Raw genomic sequence first — 26,053 nt, forward strand, 5'->3', positions numbered from 1 at the left:
GAAGTTGGGTATGTACCTGTCGTAAGCAAAATTTTTACAATAGAATGACTCCCTAAAGATGTCCCAACCCAATCCCTGAATACAATGAGATATGTCTCCCGCGATTATATTAAAAGGCACAGTGGACCTTAACACAGTGCAACTATCACAGGTGGACCTAATCTAACCACAGGCGCTCCTCTAAAAGCAGAGAATTTTCTTCAGCAGGTAGCGCAAGAAGCCAGCGAAGATTCCAAGTGTAAGGAGGATTCAGTACACCATTTCTGCTTTGTTGATGGAGTGGACCACATGAGAAGGGAGTTCAGCTGCCTCTAGGACCAGAGAGCAGCCCCCAGCTGACAGCCAGCCAGGAAATGGGGACCTCAGATCTATAGCTACAAGGAACTGGATTCTGACAACAACCTAATCAGTTTTGCAGAGAATTCTTCCCCCAAGCCTCTAGGTTGGAGCCCAACCTCACTCTTACCATGATTTCAATTCCCTGAGCAGAGAACCCAGTTGAACCCACCCAGACTTCTGACCTACAGAACTGTGAGATAATAAAGTGGGCAATTTCACGCTGCTAAGTTTGTAGGACTTTGTTATCTAGCCATAGAAAACTAATACAGTACTTATGAGGGACTTAGAATTAGGAAACTAAAATTTGTGTATTAAAAACCTACAACAGCATTATACTTGATGGAGAAAATATAGATGCATTTTAAGATCTGGAATAAAATAAGAACATCTATTATTATTACCATTGCCTAACTTAGTATTATAATTCCTGGCCAATGCTATTTTAAAAATGAGGTATATAAGAATTAGAAGAAAAGGGATCAACCCTTTGTTGTCTAGAAATGATTAGAGTCAATAAATGATTGAAACCAATAAAAGAGTTCAGCAAGTTGCTGAATACATGACCAACTCAGAAAAATTAAAAACATTTCTCCTCACTAACATTAGCAACCAGAGAATATAAGAAAAAGAAAAAAACATTCAAAATAGCATAGAAATTATAAACTAGGAATTTACTTAATCAAGAAATAAACAAGCCCTTTAAAGGGGCTTACATTTTTCTTTTACTTTTACTTATTTATTTATTTATTTATTTTGCGGTACGCGGGCCTCTCACTGTTGTGGCCTCTCCCGTTGCAGAGCACAGGCTCTGGACGCACAGGCTCAGCGGCCATGGCTCACAGGCCCAGCCGCTCTGCGACATGTGGGATCTTCCCGGACCGGGGCACGAACCCGTGTCCCCTGCATTGGCAGGCGGACTCTCAACCACTGCGCCACCAGGGAAGCCAGGGGCTTACATTTTTCAATTCTCCTTTTTCTGTATTTTCCAAACCATATTTAATGAACACATATTACTTTGTTAATAAAAATATACCATATCAATGGTGATATTCAAAATGTTTAGAACATTGCTACCAATCAATTAGAATGGCACGGGCAATAAAGAAGTAGTTCAGCCATACAGGTATATGCCAGGTGAAGAAGAGCTTCACGACTTATAATTATTAATTAAGTAATCATTATATTTCTCTCCCTGAATTGACTGGGAAGAACAAACTTCAGCCTTCCACTTTCTTTGAAGAATTTCTGTCAATTGACTATTTTTTCCTGTACTTACAAAGAAAGGTAAGAGAGTGCAATTAGATCAACAAGGCAAGCTGGCTTACTTAAAAAATGCATGAGACAAAAAACAGAACTGGCATAGAAGGGAGAAAGACATGTCTACAGGGATGGCGAATGGGAAAGTAAGAAAACAAAACCAGGAAATTCCCTGGCGGTCCAGTGATTAGCACTCAGCACTTTCATTGCGGTGGCCCAGGTTCAATCACTGGTTGGGGAACTGAGATCCCACAAGCTGCACAGCTCAGCCAGAAAACAAAAAAGAAATCAAAACCAACCCATGTGGCCTGCGCGTGACCAGCAAGCTGACCATCCTATCCTGCCTGAGGGGACAGAGTAAAAACGTGTAGCTCAAATTACATCTCCCCACATGAACTCAGTCTTCAGAGAATGCAAATGCTGGGGACCTTGCCATTACCTGCCTTCAAATTATGAAATGACTAGGGTAATAATCCTTGGAGCTTGATTTTCAGACCCCAGGGGCAATCAAAAATAGTAATTAAAGCATGTCAACATACTAAATAAGTACTTTTACAAAATCCACCAGATTGGTAAGTAAATTTAACATAAAAAGCAGCTTAAGAGGTCAAATTGGTGGGTTTTTTTTTTTTTTTAATCACAATCCTGGTCTTCCCAACAGATAATTTGTTTCTCCTCTTAACATAGAATTGTTTTAGAAATGTCAAGAAATGACTTCTAAAAAATACTATCTCAGAATTTTGCACTTATTCCTTTCCATCTTTGGATAATTTTTGAAATATTATTTGTGCAGCTGTTCACTATCACAACATCAATGGTGCCTAACTAACAATAGTTGGCATTGCACAAAGCCATAAAATATTTAAAACTGAGGAAATGGAAAGATCCACTTTACAAAACAGAAACAGACTCACAGACATAGGGAATGGACTTATGGTTACTTGGGGGTCAGGGTGGGGGGATTGATAGATTGGGAGTTTGGCATTGACATGTACACGCTACTATATTTAAAATAGATGACCAAAGAGGTCAAGTTGTTTTCACTTTACAAACACATTCAAGGAAGGCAATAGAGACACCCTCTGTATACTTTAATCATGATTGATCCCAAACTGAAGGCAGTTTGTTGCCAGATTGCACTAATGATTCATTCATATCACTAAGAAAAGTCTAGTAGGTCTGAAAATGACCATCAAAGGTATCAAGACTGTTCTTCCCTTAGGAGACTCTCAGAAAATGCTCAGGAAATTTCATCCTTGCAGTACTGTCAAACTGGTTCCCATGCCACTCCATTCTTTCCAGTATATAAATTCTCTGTTATTTTTTCCATCAAGCTACCAAGTTTTGTGGCATTATTTGCAATACCAGAAAGCCAAGCCCTTCTTCTGTGGTAATATAGAAGACATTGGATTCCTAAGCTGTTTTGCAAATAATACCACAAAAATGGCCTTGCTTAAAAGAACATGATTTTTCCCAGAAGTAAACAAGAGGAGATAAACATATGTAATCAACAAGAAATTAGGCTTTGCATTCAGGTAAGTGTTTTGATAAAGAAGAGCTGAACTAGCCTCCAGATTTCCCTGGTTGGGTTAACCAGTGAAAGATACAAGATCCAAAACCCTGAATTGCAAAGGTCCAAAATCCCAAAAGGTGAAACGATGTCAGGTTGGCATCTTCGAGAAGAATTGACTTTATTAAATACATTCATATTAAGAAACACATCATGAAAAGAAAGGAGGCGGTACAAACCGAAAATGGTGTTTACTACAAGTTTATGGAAAAGAAATCAGTGTAAGGAAAAGATGAGACCATTTAATCCAAGGAAGAAAAGAAAACAGAAAGTTTATAAATCAATGATTGAATCAAAAGACAAGAATTGCAATTCTAGAAGAGAACTCTGTCTCATGATTGGTAGTTAAGCACCTATTTCACTAAACCCAAAGACCACCAGAGACCACATAAGCCTGAAGTCAAGGGGGCTTTGGTCAAGAACTCTCTACCCTCCATTGTTTGGTGTAGACTAAACATAGATGAAGTTTCCAGCAAAGCTGCTCCTTGGAAGGTCATGGGCACTTGCTCACAGGGTTCTCTTGTAACAGAGCCAGTTCTGCTCCTGCCTCCCCAAATAAACTACAAATTCCTTTGAAGTTAGGATCTCATTTTATTCATGTTTATATACCCATGTAGCACATGTGCAAATAAATGCCCATGGAAGGCACTTAGTGAATGTTTTTCAAATTACCACTGAGTTTTACTAGAGTATCATTTGGAATAATGGTTATAATAATAATCAGAACAATCACACAGCACCTTTCGCTGGGTGCTTACCAGATATCATGTGAAAACTCACAGGTTACTTGATTAAATCAGTATATAGATATAATCAGTACTGTTAACCATATTTTACAGAAGTTAAAATTTAAGCTTACAAAAATCCTTAATAATTTGTCAAAGGAGATGTGGCTAGCATATCCAAACTTGGGTAGTGAGAAATTTCTGCAAAAGAACGTATATATATATATATATATATATATATAACTGAATCATTTTGCTGTACAGCAGAAATTAACACAACATTGTAAATCAACTATACTTCAATAAAATTTAAAAATTTTTGAAAAAGAAATTTCTGCACACTACAATAGGCTATGGGAACTCACCTAATTAGTAGTAGAGATTCAAGAATAGGCTACAGAGACTCAGTATAGTCATTATGTTGTGGAGTCAACACTGATGAAGATGCTCATTGATGCAGACAACATAAAAAATCAAGACATCTTTGACTATAGTAGGTGCCTGCTAAATATTTGGTAAGTGAATGCAGAACTAAAGTGGGAAACAATTTTTCCAAGTCAAAGAATTGTACTGAGGTCCTAACTATGCCATTCAACAGGGAATGAATACTGATCCTTTCTTCCCAGCAACAGAAGCTAGAGAATAGTTAAGCGCCTTGACTCAGAAAACACAGCCTCTTCTCAAGTCAGAATTAGCTGAGGCTTGTTATGGTGGGGTTTGCTCTCTTTCTCTGCCCTTAAATACTTTAAGGCCCTGTAGAAAAGCTCTGTAAAATAAAAGGATATGCCCCATTCCTGCGTTATACAGTTTAAACAATGGGAACTATAGTATTAAAATCAATAGTAAAAAAAAAAAAAATGTTTTTAATTCCAGAGTCAAAACCTAAAAACCCCAAACAAGGGATATGTAAACTCCTGGCCCATGGTCCATCTGACATGTAACACACACTCTTCTAGAAATGCATGTACATGTGTTTCCTTCATACTGTTATCATAGACACAATAATGGTTGAACATTTTTCTTTTGTTGTAAAATAATTATTAGGGCATTTCAAAGCTGATTTCTCTAGAGCAGCGGTTCCCAACCTTTTGGAACCAGCGACTGGTTTCGTGGAAGACAATTTTTCCATAGATGCGAGGGGGGATGGTTCAGGCAGTAATGCAAGCAATGGGGAGCGCTGGGGAGTGGCAGATGAAGCTTCACTCCTGTGTATGGCCCGGTTCCTAAAATGCCGCGGACTGGTACCGGTCCCCAGCCCAAGGGTTGGGGACCGCTGTTCTAGGGTCAAGAAACAGAAAATCATTTGTAACTAAAGCATGAAGTTATCAAATTTGTGAGTGTGAGTGTGAGTGTGAGTGTGTGTGTGTGTGTAGCTGTGCAAAACCAAAATCAAAAAAGATTACAATAATAAAGAGAATTAGGGCTTCCCTGGTGACGCAGTGGTTGAGAGTCCGCCTGCCTATGCAGGGGACACGGGTTCATGCCTCGGTCCGGGAAGATCTCACATGCCGTGGAGCGGCTGGGCGCGTGAGCCATGGCCACTGTGCCTGCGCGTCTGGAGCCTGTGCTCCGCAACGGGAGAGGCCACAACGGTGAGAGGCCCGCGTACCGCAAAAAAAAAGAGAGAGAATTAAAAGAGAGCCAAATAACCTCATCTCAAAAGCAAAATAGGATGGATAACTGCATATTTCAACCAAATGAATGTTCATCAAAATGCCCTTTGCTAAGGCAGCAAAGAAGATGTACTGAGATTATAAACCAAGTAGAATAGATAAGATGAAACTAAATGTTTCCTTTAAAACTTTTGCCACACAATATAATTGTATTTTAAGCCTTAAGGAGAATTGTTTCGAAAGTGTTTCCTTTGTTACTCACAAGCTAATCTTTATTTAACAGTGATTTATTATTTGCCTTACTTCCCAATATAAGTTCTAGAAAAGCAATGTATACATTACTTATATTTCAAATGAAATTTTTCAAACAACTTTCTGCCATATTCCTGCTCTGCTGTAATCCATTCTCTATGTAGAAACCAAAATGATCTTTTAAAGCCATACGTCAGATCATATCTTTCTCTTGTTAAGAAAGCATTTCAACCTAATTTAATCCAAACTCACAGTGACCTAAAACGTCCTTGAAAATCTGACCCTTGCCTTCCTCTCCATCCTCAAATCCTACCACCCTTACCTGTGGTTAGGTAAACCAAAACAAATGGTTTTGCTTCTCATTACAAGAAGCTTATACCCACCACTGAGTTTTTTGTGCTGGTTGTTCCCTCTACCCGACCACCCTGCCCATATATCTTCCTGTGGCTGACTCCTTTTTGTCATCCAGGGCTAACCTCATCATGAAGCCTTCCCTGACCATCCAATCTAAAAGAGTCCCAGCCCACCCTCTGTCATAGCACATACAGCTATACGAAGTCATTCTGTTAATTTCTTTGTTTACTTCTTCTTCCTCTCTCTCTCTCTCTCTCTCTCTCTCTCTCTCTCTCTCTCTCTCTCTCTCTCTCCCCCCAAATAGTCCCTACCCCTGGCTACCACCACCCTCAGAAGAATGTAACCTCCATAAAAGACGGAATATTGCCTGTCTTATCCAGCACCATGCTCCTAGAACACAGAACAGTCTCTGACACATGAAAGGCTCTAAGAAAAATATTTATTGAATAAATGAACATTTCTAAACATATTATATTTACGGATGCATTTTAGGGTTTTTTTAGAGTGAATTTTCACTAAGGCCATATCTTCAGCTCTCTCTAAAAATCAAGGATGATGGCTTCTTCCAGCTGCAAACATGCCTGGTTATGACTGCAAGACATTTGGAACAAAGAGGCTGTTCACTGAGAGATAAACACATTTTCAGGATAAAAGTTTGTTTTGCTGTAATCAAAATTCTGAAACTGGCTCTTCATGGCACGCTATTCTTGATATTCAATAGCAACTAACAGAGCTGCTATTATCATTTTTGTAATTTACCCAGATAAATTAGGACCCATTTAGCTTGGGGACAGCAGGAAAAGGTAGGAGACTAAGGATATTATCAATAGGAAGAAGAGAAGCAATTTTTTTTTTTCTAATTTATTTAAGGCAGACTTTTTTAGCAAATTTGTTCAAGGACTTACTCCCAGTCAGGCCTATGTCAGAAAAATAGTAGAGTACAAAAATAATCTTCCTTTTAATCCTGTTCATCTTTCTTCACAAATTACAACCATCTCAATGTCTTTGAGCTCTCTTCATGTCAGAGCTCTTCTCTTGACTGAAATCTGAAGATATCTTAATTTTAACTATATAAAATTTGCATTGTAACACATGGCCAGTGATGTTACAACTGCTCATGATGCTAAATGCAAATAATGTCCAGCTAAATGCAAATAATGTCCAAGAATACGATTGTATTCTTTGGGTAAACCTTCTGAACATACAGAATCGTAAATAGTTTCCATGTCTGAAGAAATATACAATTGAAAAGGTAATAGGGATTCAGTGAGTTAACATCTGTAAACTGCTGAGAGCATTGTCTGGCATATGGCAGGAGCTATATAGATGAGGGGTTTTAATTAATTCTCACACTACAAAATGAAATTTCTAGGCAAAAACTTTACGTTTAAAATGATCACCACAGTTATAGTTTCTAGTTACCTTTCAAGAACTTTACTGCTTTTTTCCAAAACTAACATTTAAAAATAAAATCCTTATGTGACATCATATGCATTTAATAACCATCATTATAAGGATGTTGCTTCATTCACTAATTTCTTTTGTAATGAAAGGATTCTAATGGATGAGCTGCATTTTCCTTGAACCTCTCCAAGTAGTGTACCACGCACCACAAGAAATAGAGTAGAAACATGTGGCCTTGACTCTGTCATTAGGGGCTCCCTGTCCATTTGAGATATTAGACAGTCACAAGACAAGTAGTGCAAATTTATGACTATATAGAATTTGATGCTATACTTTATCCATAGAAAGAGAGATAAATGTGGGTTAGAATAATCAGAACAGGTTTCATGAAGAAAATCATTAGATATAAATAAAAACAAATCAAGACTTCCAGAATTGTAATTTCTCTAATAAAAAGAAAATCAGATTTGCATCAGTATAAATGCTATAGCGACATATTCTCCTAGAGAGATGATCTTTAGCCACCAGCCGTATATACATTTGACTATACTTCATGCTAAACCATGCAATTTCGGCATTTCATTTATGAAACGTTAGATTTTCTTCAAGAAATTTTGGAAGAAAAATACTTAAGTTACTTAAGCAACATTCATATATGAGTGTTCTGATTTTAATTATAAAAGCATTATTTAAGAAACTGTATTCACCTGTACTTAAAGTCATGCTAGCACATTAATTCCTCTGTCCCCTCCTCAGGCTAGGTGGTAATCTGTCACCGAATAGGGAGACCAAACTTCTCCCTCTACCTACCACAAAGAAGGCTCCTGTTTCCCACAGATGCCAGTGGCATTCAGTGGACAGGAAAAATGAGCTTAATTCCAGAATACACACCTTCATCCTTCAAGCTGAAACGTTTTGGTTTTGTTGTTGGAGAAATGTGGGTAGTGGGGTGGAGGTAACAAAGAAACTCCTCAGGACTCACGAGGCTTTGTTACTCTGCTCAGGACCTGAATATGCTGGGCATCCTTCAGAAATCACTGTGATGCGTGATTTTTAACTGATTGCTTACTTGTCTCATTATCCTGTTTAGCAGATAAATAAGCTCTGAGCAAGTTGAATTGACATGAACTTGAGCTTTCGGCAACCAGGTAAAACAAACCAAGAAGTCCAAGAGAAAGGTGACTCCAATGCTGTGGTTATAGATTAAGTCAATTCATACTCAAAGCAGGTATTCGAGACAAGGACACCAATATAGGTAAAGCTGGTTATTCATTCATCGTAACAGCCAAATATAAAATGGCTTGCCAAATCAAACGTGAAATCCACGTCAATCTAAAACCCTCGAAATAAGCAGGCTAGCTTTTGTATTACTACCATTTATCTTAGATAGACAAACCTAAAGTGCGCAATCAGGTCAATAGCACACAATGGAAATTACTCTGAGACATACTGTTGTCTTCTCCATCATCCAGGAATGCTTTTAGCAAGCTGGCCCTGGCATCCGTATCCACAGATGAGCCTGATACAAGCTTAGAGAGATGAACTAGAAAGGCAAAGATGTCCTCTAAATGTCATGCATTTAGAACTGCTTAGTATTTGTTTTTCTTGATTGAAAACAGCAATTCTTTATATTCCCTTGAAATAAGAAAGAGTCTGCCTTAGCTGTCTTTGGACTTTCAATGGAATAAACAATCACCACACACCCTATAATAGCTTCAAAACCACCTCATGCTAGCAAAGATTATAAAGACTATGGAATTTTTTTTTTAGCTCTTTTGTATGTCAGGTCATTTTTTGATTCAGAAATAGTATATGAGAGAAACACTGAAATGGTCAGTCACAAAAATGTCATTATAGAAGCATATAAATATTAAACTGTATCAGAAACTAATTTTCTGTTCACTGCACTGAACACAAGCATAATGAAAGAGATATGTGTTGTTACTTCTGTGTTGCAATTTGGAAATAAGCTTTCATATTAGGAAATGAGGAGAAAGAAGGCATTCACACAGTTTTTTCTTTCTATATGCAATTCTAATCTGGCTTTTCCCCAAAAAGCCTGCATTTCTAATTTAAGCCTATCCACGGGATATGCTGGGTTGCAGAAACATTCTCAGAAGTTTCTTCCTAGTGCATAGGTCTTGGGCAATTCCAAACTACAACCTGGAGCAGGGACAGGCCAGTTACAGGTGCTGAGGTCCACTGTGGTCTGTAACAAATTCGTGGGAACAGGTAGAACTGACCTACTTTCTAAACTGGAAATTAGCCATGCTCTTCCCTTCACTGACCCCCCTTCTGATTCAACTTCATGCTTCCCAAATTAGCAGAACTAAAGCACCCACCAGAGTACATACTACAGAATATCAGAAAATTTATTCCCCATGTTGTATTTTCTTCAATGTCAGAATTCTAGAGCTCAACCAAGAGGTATTGGGGGCATGACAGAGAGCGAGAGAAAAGCTCTTCTTGTTCTGCTTGAATGTTATGATGATGCTGTATTCCATTAATAAGAATGGCACAAAAAGATTCTTAGACTATCCCAATAATAGTAAACGCACAAACAAAATGCAAAAAACCCGAAAATTCTATTGCTTTCATTGCACTAATAATGCTCACCTTCAGTATAAGATAAAAAGAATTTAAGGCAAACTGTTTTAAAAGTGAGAGGGAAGGTTGCTTTATGTTTATAAAAGGAATAATTTACAACAAAGATATAAAAGACATGAATTAACCCCAATGACATTATGTTGAAATCTAAATCATCGAAATCCAATGAAAACCATTAGAAATACAAATATAAACTAACAAAACACAAATATAATAAAATTCCAAGTTCTCATACACTTTTTTTTTTTTTTTTTTTTTTTTTTTTTTTGGTCATACGCGGGCCTGTCACTGCTGTGGCCTCTCCCGTTGCGGAGCACAGGCTCCGGACGCGCAGGCTCAGCGGCCATGGCTCACGGGCCTAGCCGCTCCGCGGCATGTGGGATCTTCCCAGACCGGGGCATGAACCCGTGTCCCCTGCATCGGCAGGCGGACTCTCCACCACTGCGCCACCAGGGAAGCCCTCATACACATTATTTGACAGAACAATTAGAAAGAATAATAAGAAAATAATATTCTATTACCAATAATATTGATTTAATACCTATGTATTGAACTTTGTAGCTTAAAAAAGAGTGTAAATTCTTTTCAAATGCCCATGGGATATTTACAAAATCTGATAATAAGAAGTTAACTAAAAAAGAAAGAAAGAAAGAAAGAAACCAAGAAGTTAACTAACTTGAAAACAGTAAGGTTTGTAAGTTGATGTATGCCATTTTTTTTTTTTTTTAACATCTTCATTGGAGTATAATTGCTTTACAGTGGTGAAGCAACTGACAAAGGATATAAGGCATTTTTAAACTGTTAAACTAAACAGCCCTCTGGAAAGACTAATTTTAAAAGAAAAATTTCAAATTTTGTGTTATGACAAAACTACAAAATTATTATTCAAAACATGATTATGATCACGAAAGGGGACACTCTATATTGTAACTGATAAACTGAACACAAGTCTAAATAAAATGTGAAGAAAATGGTAATTGTACGTAAAGTTAAATTTAGATCAATAGGATGAAATAAAGAATATAGAAAGATCCAAATAGGGCTTCCCTGGTGGCGCAGTGGTTGAGAGTCTGCCTGCCGATGCAGGGGACATGGGTTCGTGCCCTGGTCCGGGAGGATCCCACATGCCGCGGAGCGGCTAGGCCCGTGAGCCACGGCCGCTGGGCCTGTGCGTCCGGAGCCTGTGCTCCGCAACGGGAGAGGCCACAACAGAGAGAGGCCTGCGTACCGCAAAAAAAAAAAAAAAAAAAAAGAAAGATCCAAACACATTTAAGAATTTCATATGTAATAAAGGTAGGAATTTAGAACAGCTGCAGAAAGACCATTTAATAAATGATTTGGGATAACTAGCTAACCATTCAAAAGAAAATTCATGTTATTAATTTGCAAATTAAACCAACATAAACTATGAATGTATTAAAAACATAAATACAAAAAAATGAAAAAGCAAAAGTGCTAGAAGAAAAAAGAAATGAATACCAATGTCATCTTAGCCTGAAAAAGTATTTCTTAACATGAAACAGAAAGCAGTAACTACAAAAGAAATTATTGATTCATTCACTACTTGTATAATTAAAATACTAAGTTAAAAGGCGAACAATGAATACGGAAAAACAATTGCTTTTATAACAATTGATTTTATAATTATTTTTATATATTAGCATTATCTGGTCTTTGTTATCCAAAAAGTTCTTGAAAATCATTTACAGATACCCACACATTCACAAAAGAAAGGAGATAATGCCCAATAATATAAGAAAAAAAGTTCACTCCGTTAATCAAAGAAATTAAACTAATATGTATTCTGTATCAGATGAGTAAAAGGATGCACCCAGTATGTTAATAGTGTTTATCTCTGGGTAGTCAGATTTGGAAGATTTTTTAAAATTTTAATTTGTAGCTTGATGTACTTTCTTACAATAAAATTTTATAGTTAAAGAAAACATTGCATTATTTCAAAGTAGCTTGAGGGAATATAACACATGAAATTTAATATTCCTTAATAAGGATAAGATGCCCGTGGAAATAAGGCGAGGTCTTTCCTTTCCAGCAGAGTTCCTATAACATGAGAGTGCCTCTCCACCCTCACATCTATATATGCCAGCTTTCTGCTGCCTTCGCTGCTTCATCCCTGCTTCGCTCCCCATCCTGCATTCCGTCTCTCTGTCTGTTGTGTGGTTTTTATTTTCCTTGTTTTCTGGTCCTCTGCCATGAACAAAAATGCGAGAAGCAAAACAGGGGAAGATGTAATCAAAGTAATAGCAACAATGACTGTTGCTGCTGCTGCTACAGCAATGTTATTATTTATTATTTAATACTAATACACCTTTGGACCCAGAGGTTCCTCCACTATTACTAAAGCAATTAACCCTCTACCCTGCTCCCAGGCAAGGTCAAAAAAATACAAATAGTTTTATTTATGTCATACTAAAAGAAGAAAGAAAAGGAAAAGGAGGACGCACATAAGAGAGATTGGAGGAGCGAGCACAAAAGTTGTGGGTAAATTGAAGGAGCTAGAAAATATGATTCCTAGAATTTGGCTCAGGAAAATTTTCCCAGGTCATGTCTCTGTCTCTATGCTTTACTCTCCACCTGGAGAGACACCCAGCCTTTTGTTCAGTAAAAACCTGCTCAAAGAATAAATCAGTGAGTAAATTAACAAGTAGATTAAAGAATAAATGATTTTTTAATTTTCTTCATTTATATTATTAATGTTCATAGCAACTTGTTTTTCTTTACCTTCAGTCCTTGCTAACACTTTCTTAACCTAAATTCTTGGATGGAATGATTGGGTTTTGTGATGTTTCATTTCACCCAACATTTATTTCTCTTCTATATCCTGAGTCACTTCCCTTGTCAAAAGATAGTAGAAAATATTACTTTGAATTATGAAATTTTTATCATCTGATTTAATTTTTCTACTACTCATATTTCATTACTTAAAAAAATCTAGCTTTTAATATTAATTTATTACAACCTGCTGTATTCTAATCTTGTTCAAGCCTGTCCCAAATACTAAAGAGTTTGTTATTCTTACACTTTTATATCTCTAGAAATTATATACATTAGTATCTGTTTTCTCCTTGTTTTACCTTACAATTTACATTACTTGACTTTGGATCACAATTTTTTCCAGTAATATTTCCTTCTAAATGATATGCTATAGATATTTATAAGTTACCAAAAATAATCTTATCCACTACATTCATAACAGTATGCCTGCTACTCTTTTTCTTTTTTTTTTTTTTTGCCATAGCTATTTTATTGTATTTTTTTCAAGCAAAGGCATTTATTTGGTTATCCATTTTAAACATAGCAGAGGGATAGTTGGGGAGTTTGGGATTGACATGTATCTGCTATTTTATTCTAACATAAATTATAATCAAATATCTTCATATTTCAATTTTCTATATATGTCTTCCTTTTCTATAAACACTGTTAATTAAGGCCATAGATATAGTGACCAATTAAATCACAGAGGTTGTTATTCTGCATCTAGAACACTGCCTGGCACCTGGCAGGTGCTCAATAAACGTTTGTCAAACATGTAGACAAATAATTCCTTGTGGACTACCAAATTGGAAGTAACGGCTTCCTACTATAGCACCCTTATTCACTTAATAACTAATTAAAAAGTGCCTTTGATCAGCTTGTTGAGAGATGATCTTTTGTTGGCTTTTATTGGTCGACAGCATTAATATTTGCCAGTAATAGCAACATAACGATAATAGTATAATAACTGAAGCATATGGTACTATGTCAGGCACTATTTTAACTTACATCTATTCATTTATTTAGTCCTCACAACAACCCAATGAAGAGATACTATTACTCTACCTATTTTACATGTGAAGAAATTGAAGCACAGAGTGGTTAGGGACACACAGGAACCAGAAGAAACAGGACGTGAACCCAGGCTCTTAACTACTACATGACACTGAGCTAATATTTTAGCTCCTCGAGTATATCTTTTACTCCAACTAAGTTGTCAGCTCTTCGAGGAAAAAGCTTTATCTTTTGGGCACAGCCCCAATAGTAGTACTTTATACATAACAGTCTCAATAGTTTTTGCTAATTTTAGCTTGGTTCAACAATGTATAAGTTAATATCTAATACATTATTATAATTATAATACTACATTATTAGATTATTTGAATTCAAATAAGATGTGAAAGATTAGCACAAAAACATCTTTACTTCTGGTGAGACAGTGAAATGAGGCACAATAATCTGAACCTTCGAGGGACATTGTTCAGGAACGTTTTCTGATCCCAGCGTGACCAAACCTTCTCGAGACAGGAGAAATGGAAAACATCTGGACTAAACACAGATGACTATTTCTAACTGAGATGGCAGGTAGCAATAACGGCAATAGACGCTTGAGGATCTGGGGACTGTGTTGAGCATTTACTGTATGCCAATCACTATGTTATGAGATTGTAAGGAGGACAAATCATATTTTCCAGTGGTACTTTTAAGTAAGATCCATTTTTATAATCAGTTCACGGATGTACAAAATTGGTTTAGAGTAACTCCAGGTCACAGCTAAGAGATGGTGGGGCTGGGACCCTGCCCCACCCCCCGCCTGTGCTTAAATAACTAGAGCATTCTAAAAGAAATGCTTGACTTGGGACTGTGCACTAAAAGCTAAAGGGAATCTTTTACACAATCCAGTTGTCTCTGTCTCCTTTGCCGTCACACCGCAGCCATACTCTGTTTTGGCATTTCACAATCTGAATTTAATTTGGGGATTCAATAGCTTAGAAGGAGTGAAAAAAAACATCTCCCTGTCTGTATAAAGCCACAACTGTACCCACTCCTCTGTGGCATTACCATCCTGACACCCAGGACGGAGGACTGACAGAATGACAAATTTACACAAGCTTTGAAAGGTAATATTTGCAAATATCAAAAGACAAAATTCTCCTATTGAATGAAATCCTCTCTAAATACAGATAAATGGCATTGAAATAACAGTTAAAATCTGGTGTGGCTGTAAATGATTTCCGAAGCAAACATAAATGCAAATGCATTTTATATACCTCCTGTAAGGATGAGACTAAGCAAATAAAGTTAAAACTGGCAACCCAGAGAGATTTGGGGCAAATCAACATCTTGAATTGTTCTTGAAATGTTTGGGGGCTTAATTTAAAACCCCAAAACACATTAAGCCAGAAGAGTTTTAGATTCATGGGGGTATAAATTTAATCCACATGTTTCTGATTCATTTACACTTGAATCATTCAAGTAATGTTTTGTAAGTGCCGTCTCAATGTCTGATATCTTTGGGCGTTTTTATGTCTCTCTCCTTAAAAACAGGAAGCCATATTTTGCCAAGAGTAAATAAACTTAAAATACCTAAGTATTCCAGACAACCGTGCACAACTAAATCAACAGACTTTTGTGTAAATTCTCAACCTAGCAGTGTCTTTTTTTAATTGATTGACTTTTGGTCCAATTTTGCACCATACTTTTCCATGAAGAGAGATCATATACTCAAATGAATTCAATTCCAAAGGCCTATGCATAACTCAATATATTTACCAAATCACACTGTAAACCTATGTGTAATATACTTTATATTTAGATAATGTGTGAACAAATGGACTTCTAGAAAACGGTCCTAAACCGGATACTGCAGGAAGTAGACTTTGAGACAGAGATCTACATGCAGGCATTTTTCTGAGCACAGTGAGGTGATGAGGAAAGCAGGACTTGGCACAGGGAGAAGCAGAGCTGGAATGGAGCTACAAGCTCTGAAGCGCATATGATCCTTCAGAAATGTCCCAAATGAGGCAAGGGGGTAAGTGCTTTGGATCCCCACATCCACCTGTCACTGTACGCAGAATGACCAAAGAGAGGGGGGCACAACCACGGGCAAGGCAGCTCCCTTGACTGAGGGTACTTTCCCCAGGGGCAAAACTCACCACAAAGGGGATCTGCGTGGGGCACCATGTCTACTAAGCAGGTCTGTTGGAGTTCTCTGAGAATTAATCCTCCCTGAATAAAAGACCTACTCAATCTTTTAGTCTGATTAGCAATACAAATTGAGCCATGTAGTCACTCAATCAGCTGGCAAAGGCTTGAGGTAAGCAAGCCTATTTTATAGAGAAATTTCGACAATTACTCTGGAGATTTTATTTATGACAATGTACAACCAGTATCTGCAGGTCTTTACTCAAAGAAAGTTTTTCCTTCTGTCTCCTGAAGTGACCCCCTCAAAGATAAAACACCAATAAAAAATACATACATTTTGGGAGAAAAAATGTGTGCATGTAGAGAAAAAGGTGGCGCTAAAGATAATAATGGGGCAAATATAACTATGAATAAGTTATATCACCTAATTGTTTCCTTTGCCTTCAATACTTTGTATTTAATACTTGGTTCCTTAGTCCATTCATTCAATTAACATTGGTTTATGACCTACTACTTGTAGAAACTAAAACACAAACCAGTAATATAGCTCCTAGCTACCAAGGACCATTGAGACTAACAGAGGAAATTGGCATGTAAACATCATAACAAAATAATATCATTCCTAGTTTATCCATGATGCTGACAAAATTCCTAAATTCCAGCACCAGATGCAAATTGTAGAATGTTCAGGATTCTCCAGGACACCATTTCCAACTAATACTCCTGGGGAACCTCTGAACACACGTTCCCCTCTCGGACTTCTCCAATCCAAATCCCAATTCAAAGTATTGGAAGTATTCCCGAGACCGACCAATTAAGTCCTGACCTCATCAGCAGACTGGGTCCAAAGTGGAAATGAGGGCCATTACCCACTGAGCCCTCCTTTATGGGAGATTCATTTAGCAAATACTTACTGAGCTCAACTCTGTGCCAGGCACTGGTCTCAGAACTGAGGACGCAGCAATAATCGAGGTCCCTTCCTTCAAGGAGCTTACATGCTAGAGGCAGAAGCCAAAACACAAAATAAACAGAGAAATGTACCCCATGTTATCGAATACTGCTAAGTGCTATGAGAGTAAATAAGGCAGAGCAATGGAGGAGAGAAGAGAAAGGGTACTTTTTAAGATAGACTACCTAGACAACATGAGATTTAAGAGAGGAGTCGGGGGAGAGCCACATGGATGTCAGGAGGAGAGTACTCCAGGCAAGAGAACACCAAGGCTTCAGGGACAGGAATATGTTCCCAAATCTCTCAGAACTGCTCCTCTGCCAGCTCCTGTCACTGACCTCACACCACGTACTCCACGTCCACCCAAACACAAGAGCAGCCTGAATTCCCATCATAGAAACTATATTTAATGTATCTCTAAAACATACCTTTTCGTCTGGATATGAATTTTAAGCTGCATGAGTCTGAGTTGTTTACGAATTTCCTAAAAGTAGAACCTAAGTCTTACCAGTCCTTTCTCCAGACATCATGATTGCTACTTCCACATTCCAAACCGGGCAGCATTCCCACTTCACAGAGGAAACCAGCTAAAACAATTTCCGACAAATCGCCTCTAAGATCAGCAGCAATGCAAGAATAACCAAAAAGATCTGACATAAAACTATATGAGAGTGAGAGTCCATTTTGTTTTTAATTTTAGAATGAAACCCATTCAAAGCCCTTTTTATTTGGTACAATTAGATCCAATGATGGATCTAATTAGTTAAATTTTTAAACTAATTTAAAAATTAGTTAATTTTTTTAGTTTGGGAAATAATTCAAACATGTACACATTATGTATATACATATTTATACATTTTCCGTATTTTTCTTTTCACTTGAAGCATGTAACTATACATCTGTTCACCGTCCTTTCAGTGTAGAGGCAGGTGCACAAGACACATACACAGATTTCCATTACACAGGTCTTACATACAATAATGAGAGCCAGCCTCTCAAAGAAAGCAATCTTCACTAGTAGTCAAAATGTCCTATTCTGTTGTGTTGTTCCATCGTTTGCCACTAGCCCTGTAAGACCTGGTCATTATGATGCCAATACCTTTAGTAATTCAGTAGAATTCAATTAACCATTCATTTTTTGATTTATATCTGACAAACATCTTAGTGACCAAATGTTTAACTATATGACTAGAAATACTAGCAGAAGAGTAACAACCTTAGAAAAATCAAATTCAAACTCTACCTACACAAGAAAACACATTTCTTGGGTAAACTCACCTACATAAGGTATCATTTTCTCTTCATATACTTTATACTTCTTTTCCCAATTCAAAATGAACCTCTACCCTTGAAGAGAAGGTAAACAAACTAAACAGCCTTCCAGAAAAGATCCCTGAAGTTTAATTGTGTCATAACTTGACAGTTGCTGACTTAAGGAACAGATTAAAAATTACCATTTGGTTTCAATATTTGCTTAATTAACGCTCAGCTACAGAACTCAGAATCCACATTCTGGTCAATCATTTCCAATCTCTTGACATTCATACTACTTAAGTTACAGTCAAGCAGTCAACAAGTATTTAATGCTCTGCCAAACTAGTGAAATAAGCATAGCAATAATAATAAATTCCTTTTAGGACTACATATTCTAGAAATGGAACATTAAAAAGAATCAGTACCTGTAGAAAGACAGAAGCAAAGACTATTAAGGAAATGTTACTTAGAAGTGCTGTTAAATGTCTTCTTTTTCTCCGTCACTTTAGAAACATCAGAAAAAATCTTCAAGATTTATTTGGAAAAAGTGATTTACCTAGAATGCATGCAAGACAATTTTATAATTGCCATTTGACTCTCAAAGATTTTTGTATTAACTTGTTGCTAAATGGAATTGTAAGCTAATAAGTACCTATTGTATTTTCCTGGATTTTTCAGTTGGGATTGTAATTAAATGAATTTATATGAGTTAACCATGTTTAAAACTATAAAATTCAGTTATTGAAAATTTTTTTAAGTCATTAACAAGTTATATTTTAAACTAATATTACAATTGTACTACATTTCTAAATTTCAGTTCCTGAAAATACACACACACACACACACACACACACACACACACACACACACACATTTTCCCCTTTGTGGGAAAAAAACAAACAAACATTAAATTAAGAAAAACAGCTATAGGGGATTTTTAGGGTGGTGAAACTATTCTATATGATACTGCAATGGTGGACACATGTCAATATACATTTGTCAAAACCCACACACTGTACAACATAAGGAGAACCCTAATGTAAACTACAGACTTTAGTCAATAATAATGTACAAGTATTGGCTCATTGATTGTAACGAATGTACTACATCAGTGCAAGATGTTAATAATAAGGAAGACTGTGGGGTGGAGGGGTGGAGACATGAGGAGCTATATGTGAACTCTGTGTTTTCCACTCATTTTTCTGTAAACCTAAAACTACACAAGAAAAATTAAGTCTATTAAAAGAGAAATTTCTAACAAACATCATGATCATCTTACCTTTGTATTAAAGTCAATCATCAAACTTAATAAAGTATCCCCCTTTTCATCAGCTACAAATTTAAAAAGTTTTAGAAATTATGCCACTATTGATGTTTTGATGCAGTAAATCTTGCCAAACCCAGACACCATCATCCGCATTACTCACTTCCTCCTTTTAGTGTATGCACCTGTACCCCATTCCAGTTTGAGGCTTGAAAATGACAGTGAACACAGGTCAAAGAGTGTCTTCAGATGTTCATTCAAATGACAAATCCAACATTTCATCCTCATCAATCATAGAGAGAAGGCACATGGTGTAAAGTAGGCCATTGACATGGAAGATGTCACAACTATAGTGCATCTATGGGAATTTAGAAGCTTGGTTTCAGAGATATTTTTTAAACAAGAAGCTTTTAAAATATAGGGTGGAGAATAATGGCTCAGTCATTAATACCTATGCAGTTCCTCCTGGGCACTTACGTAGTAAAGAAGAAATGGTTCAACAGAGGAATCAGTGTTAGGTGTTATTTTGGCATTCCCAAGCCTGGGTTTTTCACTCAGGTTCCATTTAGAACTGTCTGGTGGTCTTAATGTAATGTGCAAGGCACTTATGTCCAGGCCACAAGTTATAAATCCTTCAGACAGAACTTGCCATGAAGACCCAAGACTCCACAAGAGAAACTGAAAATAATGCTTGAAACAACTTAAAACATCAATCCAGCAGGGGTATCTGTGGTAGACCTACTACACATCTAATGCAGAAATAATTTTCCACATTAAAAAGCATTTTAGAAGTATTGATACATTGGTGTCATAGGTGTAGCAATAATTCACAGTTAAATAGAACGCAGACCTCAGAAAACGTTTCACAAAAATAAAATTATAATTCCACTAGGAAATATGTTCAAAATATGAATTAAATTGTAATATCTATTTTAACAGTAAAGAAAACCAAAAATTCAGGAAAAGAAATTAGAGAAAAACATAAATTCAAAATATCCATGGTGAGGATGAAATTTTGTTACTTTCCATTCCCTTACAGTAGTTAACCTATAACTCCTATTTCTCAAAGTCAAAAGCCAGAACTAAGTAGAATTTTAAAGGTGACTCAGAACAAGCAAAAACCAAAACACCAGTGATTAGCCCAGGTGTCCAGATTATCTGTCTCTCATTAAGTTCACTATTTCATGGTTTTCAGGTTTTCTCCAGAGCTAGGACTTTCATTTTTACATTTTCTTTAAATATTTTCAGCTACCTCTTTTCTCCCTTTCTTAGTATTCCCTTTCCAACCCTCAAATTAATTTCGTTTTTGCTCAGACTCACTGTTTATTTTAAAAAGCTACTCTACTTAAAAGTTTAAGAAGAAGAGGAGCATTACTCTAAGGGAATTTCCTTTGTCAAGTAGCATAAATTAAACTCTCTAAGAATGAACACTGAAATGACTCGATGTGTTGATAGAACTCGTCTCTGCTATTCAAATTCAAACAACTGAACTATGAGCTCAGATGAGACCCCTAACTGGGGTCACCCAAGGCCTCCTAAATTGACAATAAGCCAGCCTCAAAACGTTGACTTGCCATTGACAGATGTAGCCTATCCTCTCCTCGGTTGGGCCCCTAGGACAGTTCTGGAACATCACGAAAAAAATATTTAAATGATACAAAAATTCCGGAAGCCAAATTCAAATTGTGAGGAAATAACAGAGATAGAAACAAATTTTTTTTTTTTTGCAGTACGCGGGCCCCTCACTGCTGTGGCCTCTCCCGTTGAGGAGCACAGTCTCCGGATGCGCAGGCTCAGCGGCCATGGCTCACGGGCCCAGCCGCTCCGCAGCATGTGGGATTCTCCCGGATCGGGGCACGAACCCGCGTCCCCTGCATCGGCAGGCGGACTCTCAACCACTGCACCACCGGGGAAGCCCAAGAAATATTTTAAAAGTAGAAATCTTTTTGCAGAATAAAATCAACTACCATAGGATCTGTCTGCAGCAACAGCTCTCAAAGACTTTTCTGTTCACCAGGACCATCAGGATTGTTTATTAAAACCCTACTGGCAACAGTTCTTGGACAATGGACCTAAGGGGGCCTAGAAGAACTGCATTATTAACAAGCACCTGCATAACACGATGCAAGGTATGACCATGACCTTTGTGTTATGTCTACCTTTGTCTCACCCTTTTGCTTTACCTCTACCTGGGTATCACCTGTATTACTATCTTTGGATACCAATCTGTTTCCCCACTGGTACAAAAAAAGGGATCAAAATAATCTTTACTGCCATCAGGAGCTACATACAGAAGGATGTTTTCTCTTTCGTTGTATGTTATCACTTTTTCCATCATAAAGTAAACTGTTGGAGACAGTTATGGTCATACTTATCAATCATAAGTATTTTGTCTTCTACCTAGAAAGTCATATAAATGATTTATGTTTGTTGCTAATTCTTTAAACTTAGCCGTCATTTCCAAATAAAAATACCAAGATGTTAAATATAGCTGCTGGCTAAATTGAAAAAGAGGAAGGAATGAAATGATAAGAGAAGAATCCCTGGCTCTCCTGCCAATCATACCCCTCCCTGCATTACTATCATCCTGGGTTAGTGAACTAGTGATTCTTTATCTACCCATCTAGTTCACCTACACTATCCAACTATCTCAACCCATCACCTCCCTTTGCGAGCTGAGACCTGGTCATTGTGTGCTGAGAAGCAGCCAGTCTATAAATTACAAGTCCATGTGGTTTTCTATCAAGACTTACTGGAGTCCATTCTAATATTGTTTTATAGCCTTTTTTTTCACATTTTAGAAACTAATCATATTCAGTATATTAAAACTATGTTACTTTTGTGAAAATTACTTTATACCACACTGCAACAGGTAACACTATGGTTAGAATTGTTTAGGGAGAGATTTCTTTTAATTCTGGGCTTGTGGGGAAATAACCATCTATGTCATAAATAGCTTAATTCTAAGCCAGAGCTGAGAACTAAAGTAAGTTCTGAGTAGAAGTAAGTTCCAGCATTTAAAAGATGAAACAGCATTGCCCATCAAGACTACCAACTTTGAAAAGACAAGAAACCTTGTATTGAATATCGATTAACTGAACAAAGCAAAAATTGTCAAAACCGTAGGTCCTTACCAGAAACGGACTCCAGCAAACACAGGAGACACACATTATACCCAGGAGCTGGATGACCATTTCAAAATGATGAGACCTGCCTTGTCTGTGCTGCTGACTTTTAAATTTAACTCTTAAAAGTGAAATTCCTGTGATGGCATTGCAAAAAAATGAAATACCAAGGGCTAGGAGCCCCAGAAATGAAAAAAGTAAAAGATAAAACCTATCTTCCCAGTCTTTGATGTGATCTGTTTTGTAGAAACACCAGGTCTTCGATGCTTGAATTTTATAGTCACGATGCCCAAGGATGGGCAGCAAAGCTACGAAAACAGCAAAAAAGCACACTCCACTCAACATCATTTTAACATGTTTGGATGTAATTTTCGTAGAGTGAAATATTGGTTGGGTGACTCCAATACATCGCTCAATGGCCATCACACTGCCTAGAAAAAGTGGGCACAGACCAGAGAATACCATGCAGATACCAAAAATACTGCAAAGGACGTTTGATTTGTCAAAATGGATCCAGTCTTTATCAGAAGCATATACAAAGACTGCTATAGCTCCATTGATGAGGTGCCCAAAGAAATCTGTGATTACCAGAGCACTAGCTAAAAGCAAAAACGATGACTTGTACTTCTGTCTAAATCTCTGGTATGCCTTCATGAGAATAGCAATAGCAAGGCTGTTTGATAAGATTCCCACTGTCATGAAGGTTATCGAAAAAGATATTGAAAGCTCTTCTTCCATTTGGCAAGTTGTATTTGAAAGGAGCCCGGCTGCAGGAGACACTGGCTGTTTGGAATTGTTCGTGGACATTGTTGTGGAGATAAGAGCTGGCCACTCAAGTCATCTCCCTCTCAAAACAGTGCAGGCTTGCGGTCCAGAGATCTGTAGCATAAAGACAGAGAAATTATGAGCCCTGGATAACTGTTCATCTGACATTGAAGGCCAAAGCTCCCCAGCACCCTGTGGTGGGAATCAGACTTATCTGGCCTGTCATGAGCAAGGTTGCATCATACTGAAAATAGCACACATCTGCCTGCAGTTCCACATTTCATTTTCAAGGTAAAGAAGCTACCAGAATTGAGACCCCTTGGTTAACTTCTATGGCTACTCTGCCACTGGGCACCTCCTAAACTGCCTCCTGACAATTCACTGACACCTTAAAACTCCTAAGGTTTACGAAGTCGCTTAACAAGGCTAGATTTAAACCCAGTTGAGTTTTTAAAGTATAATAGTCTATTTTAATAACTAGGTGACTTTCTAAAGTTTCTGCTTTTTTCTCTGATGAGCTTTGTCCCCAAAGTGCAGATTATTTCTTTGAGACCTATGACTGTCAGGCAGACAAAATCATCTTCTCCAAACTTTGGGAGGGTGCAAAGTGGAGCCACAAGCTCACTGACGCTGCATGGGGCGTCTCTGAATAAGTTCTAAAACTATTTGATTTAGGTCAAATAACAGCAAACCACACACATCAGTGACCCCTGGAAGGCTCAGTGTTGAGTCTCTAGGAAGATTTTCTGGTCCAGCTACCACCTGTGCAGAAATGTTGGCTGATGAGAGCATAGGAGGCAGGCCGCCCTCACTGTGGGCGCATCTGCCTAGATGCTGTTGATCTAAGTTATAGCTTCAGGGTAGCTACATCCCAGGCGAATTATTTATTTGTCGTTCTTTCTCTAGTGAGTTGAGGCCTGAGTCACAGACCCTCTATACCCGCCACTACTGCCACCCCGCCCCGAGCTATTTCCACCGGCGTTTCCCCAGCAGCTTTCTGGGAGGCTAGGAATTCCGGAGCCAGCCTTTCTTGGGACCTGCCCAAGTGGGGCCGCCCGGGACTGCCCGGAGGGCGGCCGCCTCCTCCGGTCTTACTCACAGCTCGACTTTCGATCACTACTACCCCACCGCCCCCAGGCCTCTGCTTGCAACATCCTTCCCAAACCTCTGAACTGCCTGAAACTTTCTGCGATTGCTCAAACGCCAGAGGCCGATTTCCCTCCCACCCCGGGGGGCGCCAAAGGCCTGCGCTGGCCAAGATGCCGGAGTCGAAGTGTCGCGGGCGGGAAAGCAAGGAGAGGGAAGGGGATCTTTTCCTTTATCCGTTTCCCTCCTCTGAGATCCGTTCTACCCGGTCCCCAGGCGCGCACCTCAGGCTCCAGACGGATCAGACATTGCTCTGCGGGTCTCCCCAGCTTGGGGCATCTGGTCCAAACTTGTTGGCCAGCTCAGGCTAAGGTGCCCTCCGGTGCCGCCGGCTGCTGCTGCCGCCGGGCATCCGAGGTGGGGTGGCTAAACCTCAGTCGGGTGGCCAACGCGTGGGAATCCAGCCGCTGAAGGGGTGTTTACCTTGGCATCCCGGGCCGCGGGCAGGGCTCTAGGTGGAGCAGAAGAGCGCGCGGGTCCGTGGGCCATCCCGCGCCCGGCTTCGCTCCGTCGCTGCCGCCGGTTCCTGGGGCTCTGCGCCGCGCTCTCGCTCCAGCTCCGGCCCGGGCTCCGACTCTGTCTCGCCGCGCGTGCTTCTGCGCGCGCTCCCAGCGCGGAACCTGCCGGGTGCGCTGGGCTCCCCCGATCCTTTAGCACCTAGCGGCGCTCACCGCCTGGGCGGGGTGGAGGGCGCGGTTGACCTCCGCCCCTTCCTCTCCGCCCCTTTTGCTTGGAGTCCAGAGCCGGACCCGGAGGGACTTGAGAACCGCACTCGGATGCTACGTCCCCCTCCTCAGCATCAGAGCGGCCCCCTCAGCTGCCCGACCACTTAAGGAAAAGTTTTGTTTTAAACTCATTCTCCAGCTAAAGGCGCCATCTCTACGGCTGTAAAATAGGAACCAGGAGAGCTGAGGAAAGCCTGCAGAAAGCTGTCGTGACAGCGTCTTGAACTGTCAGATTGCAGATTGCAGACACTTCATCCCAAATCCAGCTCAAAAAGGATAAAGAAACCAGGTAGAAGGAAAGAGATGGTGTATTTGGGCTTAGGGACCGACATCCCCAGGAAGTTAAAAACAGGTATTCGGGCCACGTGTTGTCAATGGAAAGTCACTGCCTTAGGATTCACTGTCACTTAGAGGACTGGACTGTTCCTAGCTTTCTAAAGAATGTGAGAAGGGAAAGGGATAAGCAGTATTCTCACAGGACACATGCAGATAAAGCATTAGTAACATTTTAATGATCAAAAAAGCCCAATGGTGAGAGAATTTCTAGTGATATGTTTACCCAAAGAGATGTGACTCTTAAATTTTGTGGAGATTATTTTTATGATCAAGTAAAGAAAAATCCAATACTTCATTAGGAATTATAATTTGAGCCATTTTAATGCTGTAACCACTTTTTGCTAATATTGTTTTGATCTGTACCTATTAACTATCTCATTTTTATAGCTAATCACTTATGGAAATCTATTACTGACCTTTGCTCTTTTATCAGTAAAATATTGCCACGGCTT

The 26,053-nt window shown here is 38.6% G+C and overlaps 1 protein-coding gene across 1 annotated transcript in view; it reads right to left on the reverse strand.

Annotated features, from left to right (window-relative positions):
• PTGFR (prostaglandin F receptor) overlaps positions 1–25,060 on the reverse strand; it is a 62,180-nt gene extending 37,120 nt beyond the window's left edge. Inside the window, exons 1-2 of the mRNA XM_082672538.1 lie at positions 24,964–25,060; positions 22,639–23,508 (exon numbers count right to left, since the gene is read on the reverse strand). Of these exons, the coding sequence (XP_082528664.1) occupies positions 22,639–23,436 (798 nt within the window). The 5' untranslated portion in view covers positions 23,437–23,508; positions 24,964–25,060. The remainder of the gene's footprint in view (positions 1–22,638; positions 23,509–24,963) is intronic.
• Between the last annotated feature and the right edge of the window lie 993 nt (positions 25,061–26,053).

Source organism: Grampus griseus (assembly GCF_964374135.1).
Source record: "Grampus griseus genome assembly, chromosome: 1".
Taxonomy (NCBI): Eukaryota; Metazoa; Chordata; class Mammalia; order Artiodactyla; family Delphinidae; genus Grampus; species Grampus griseus.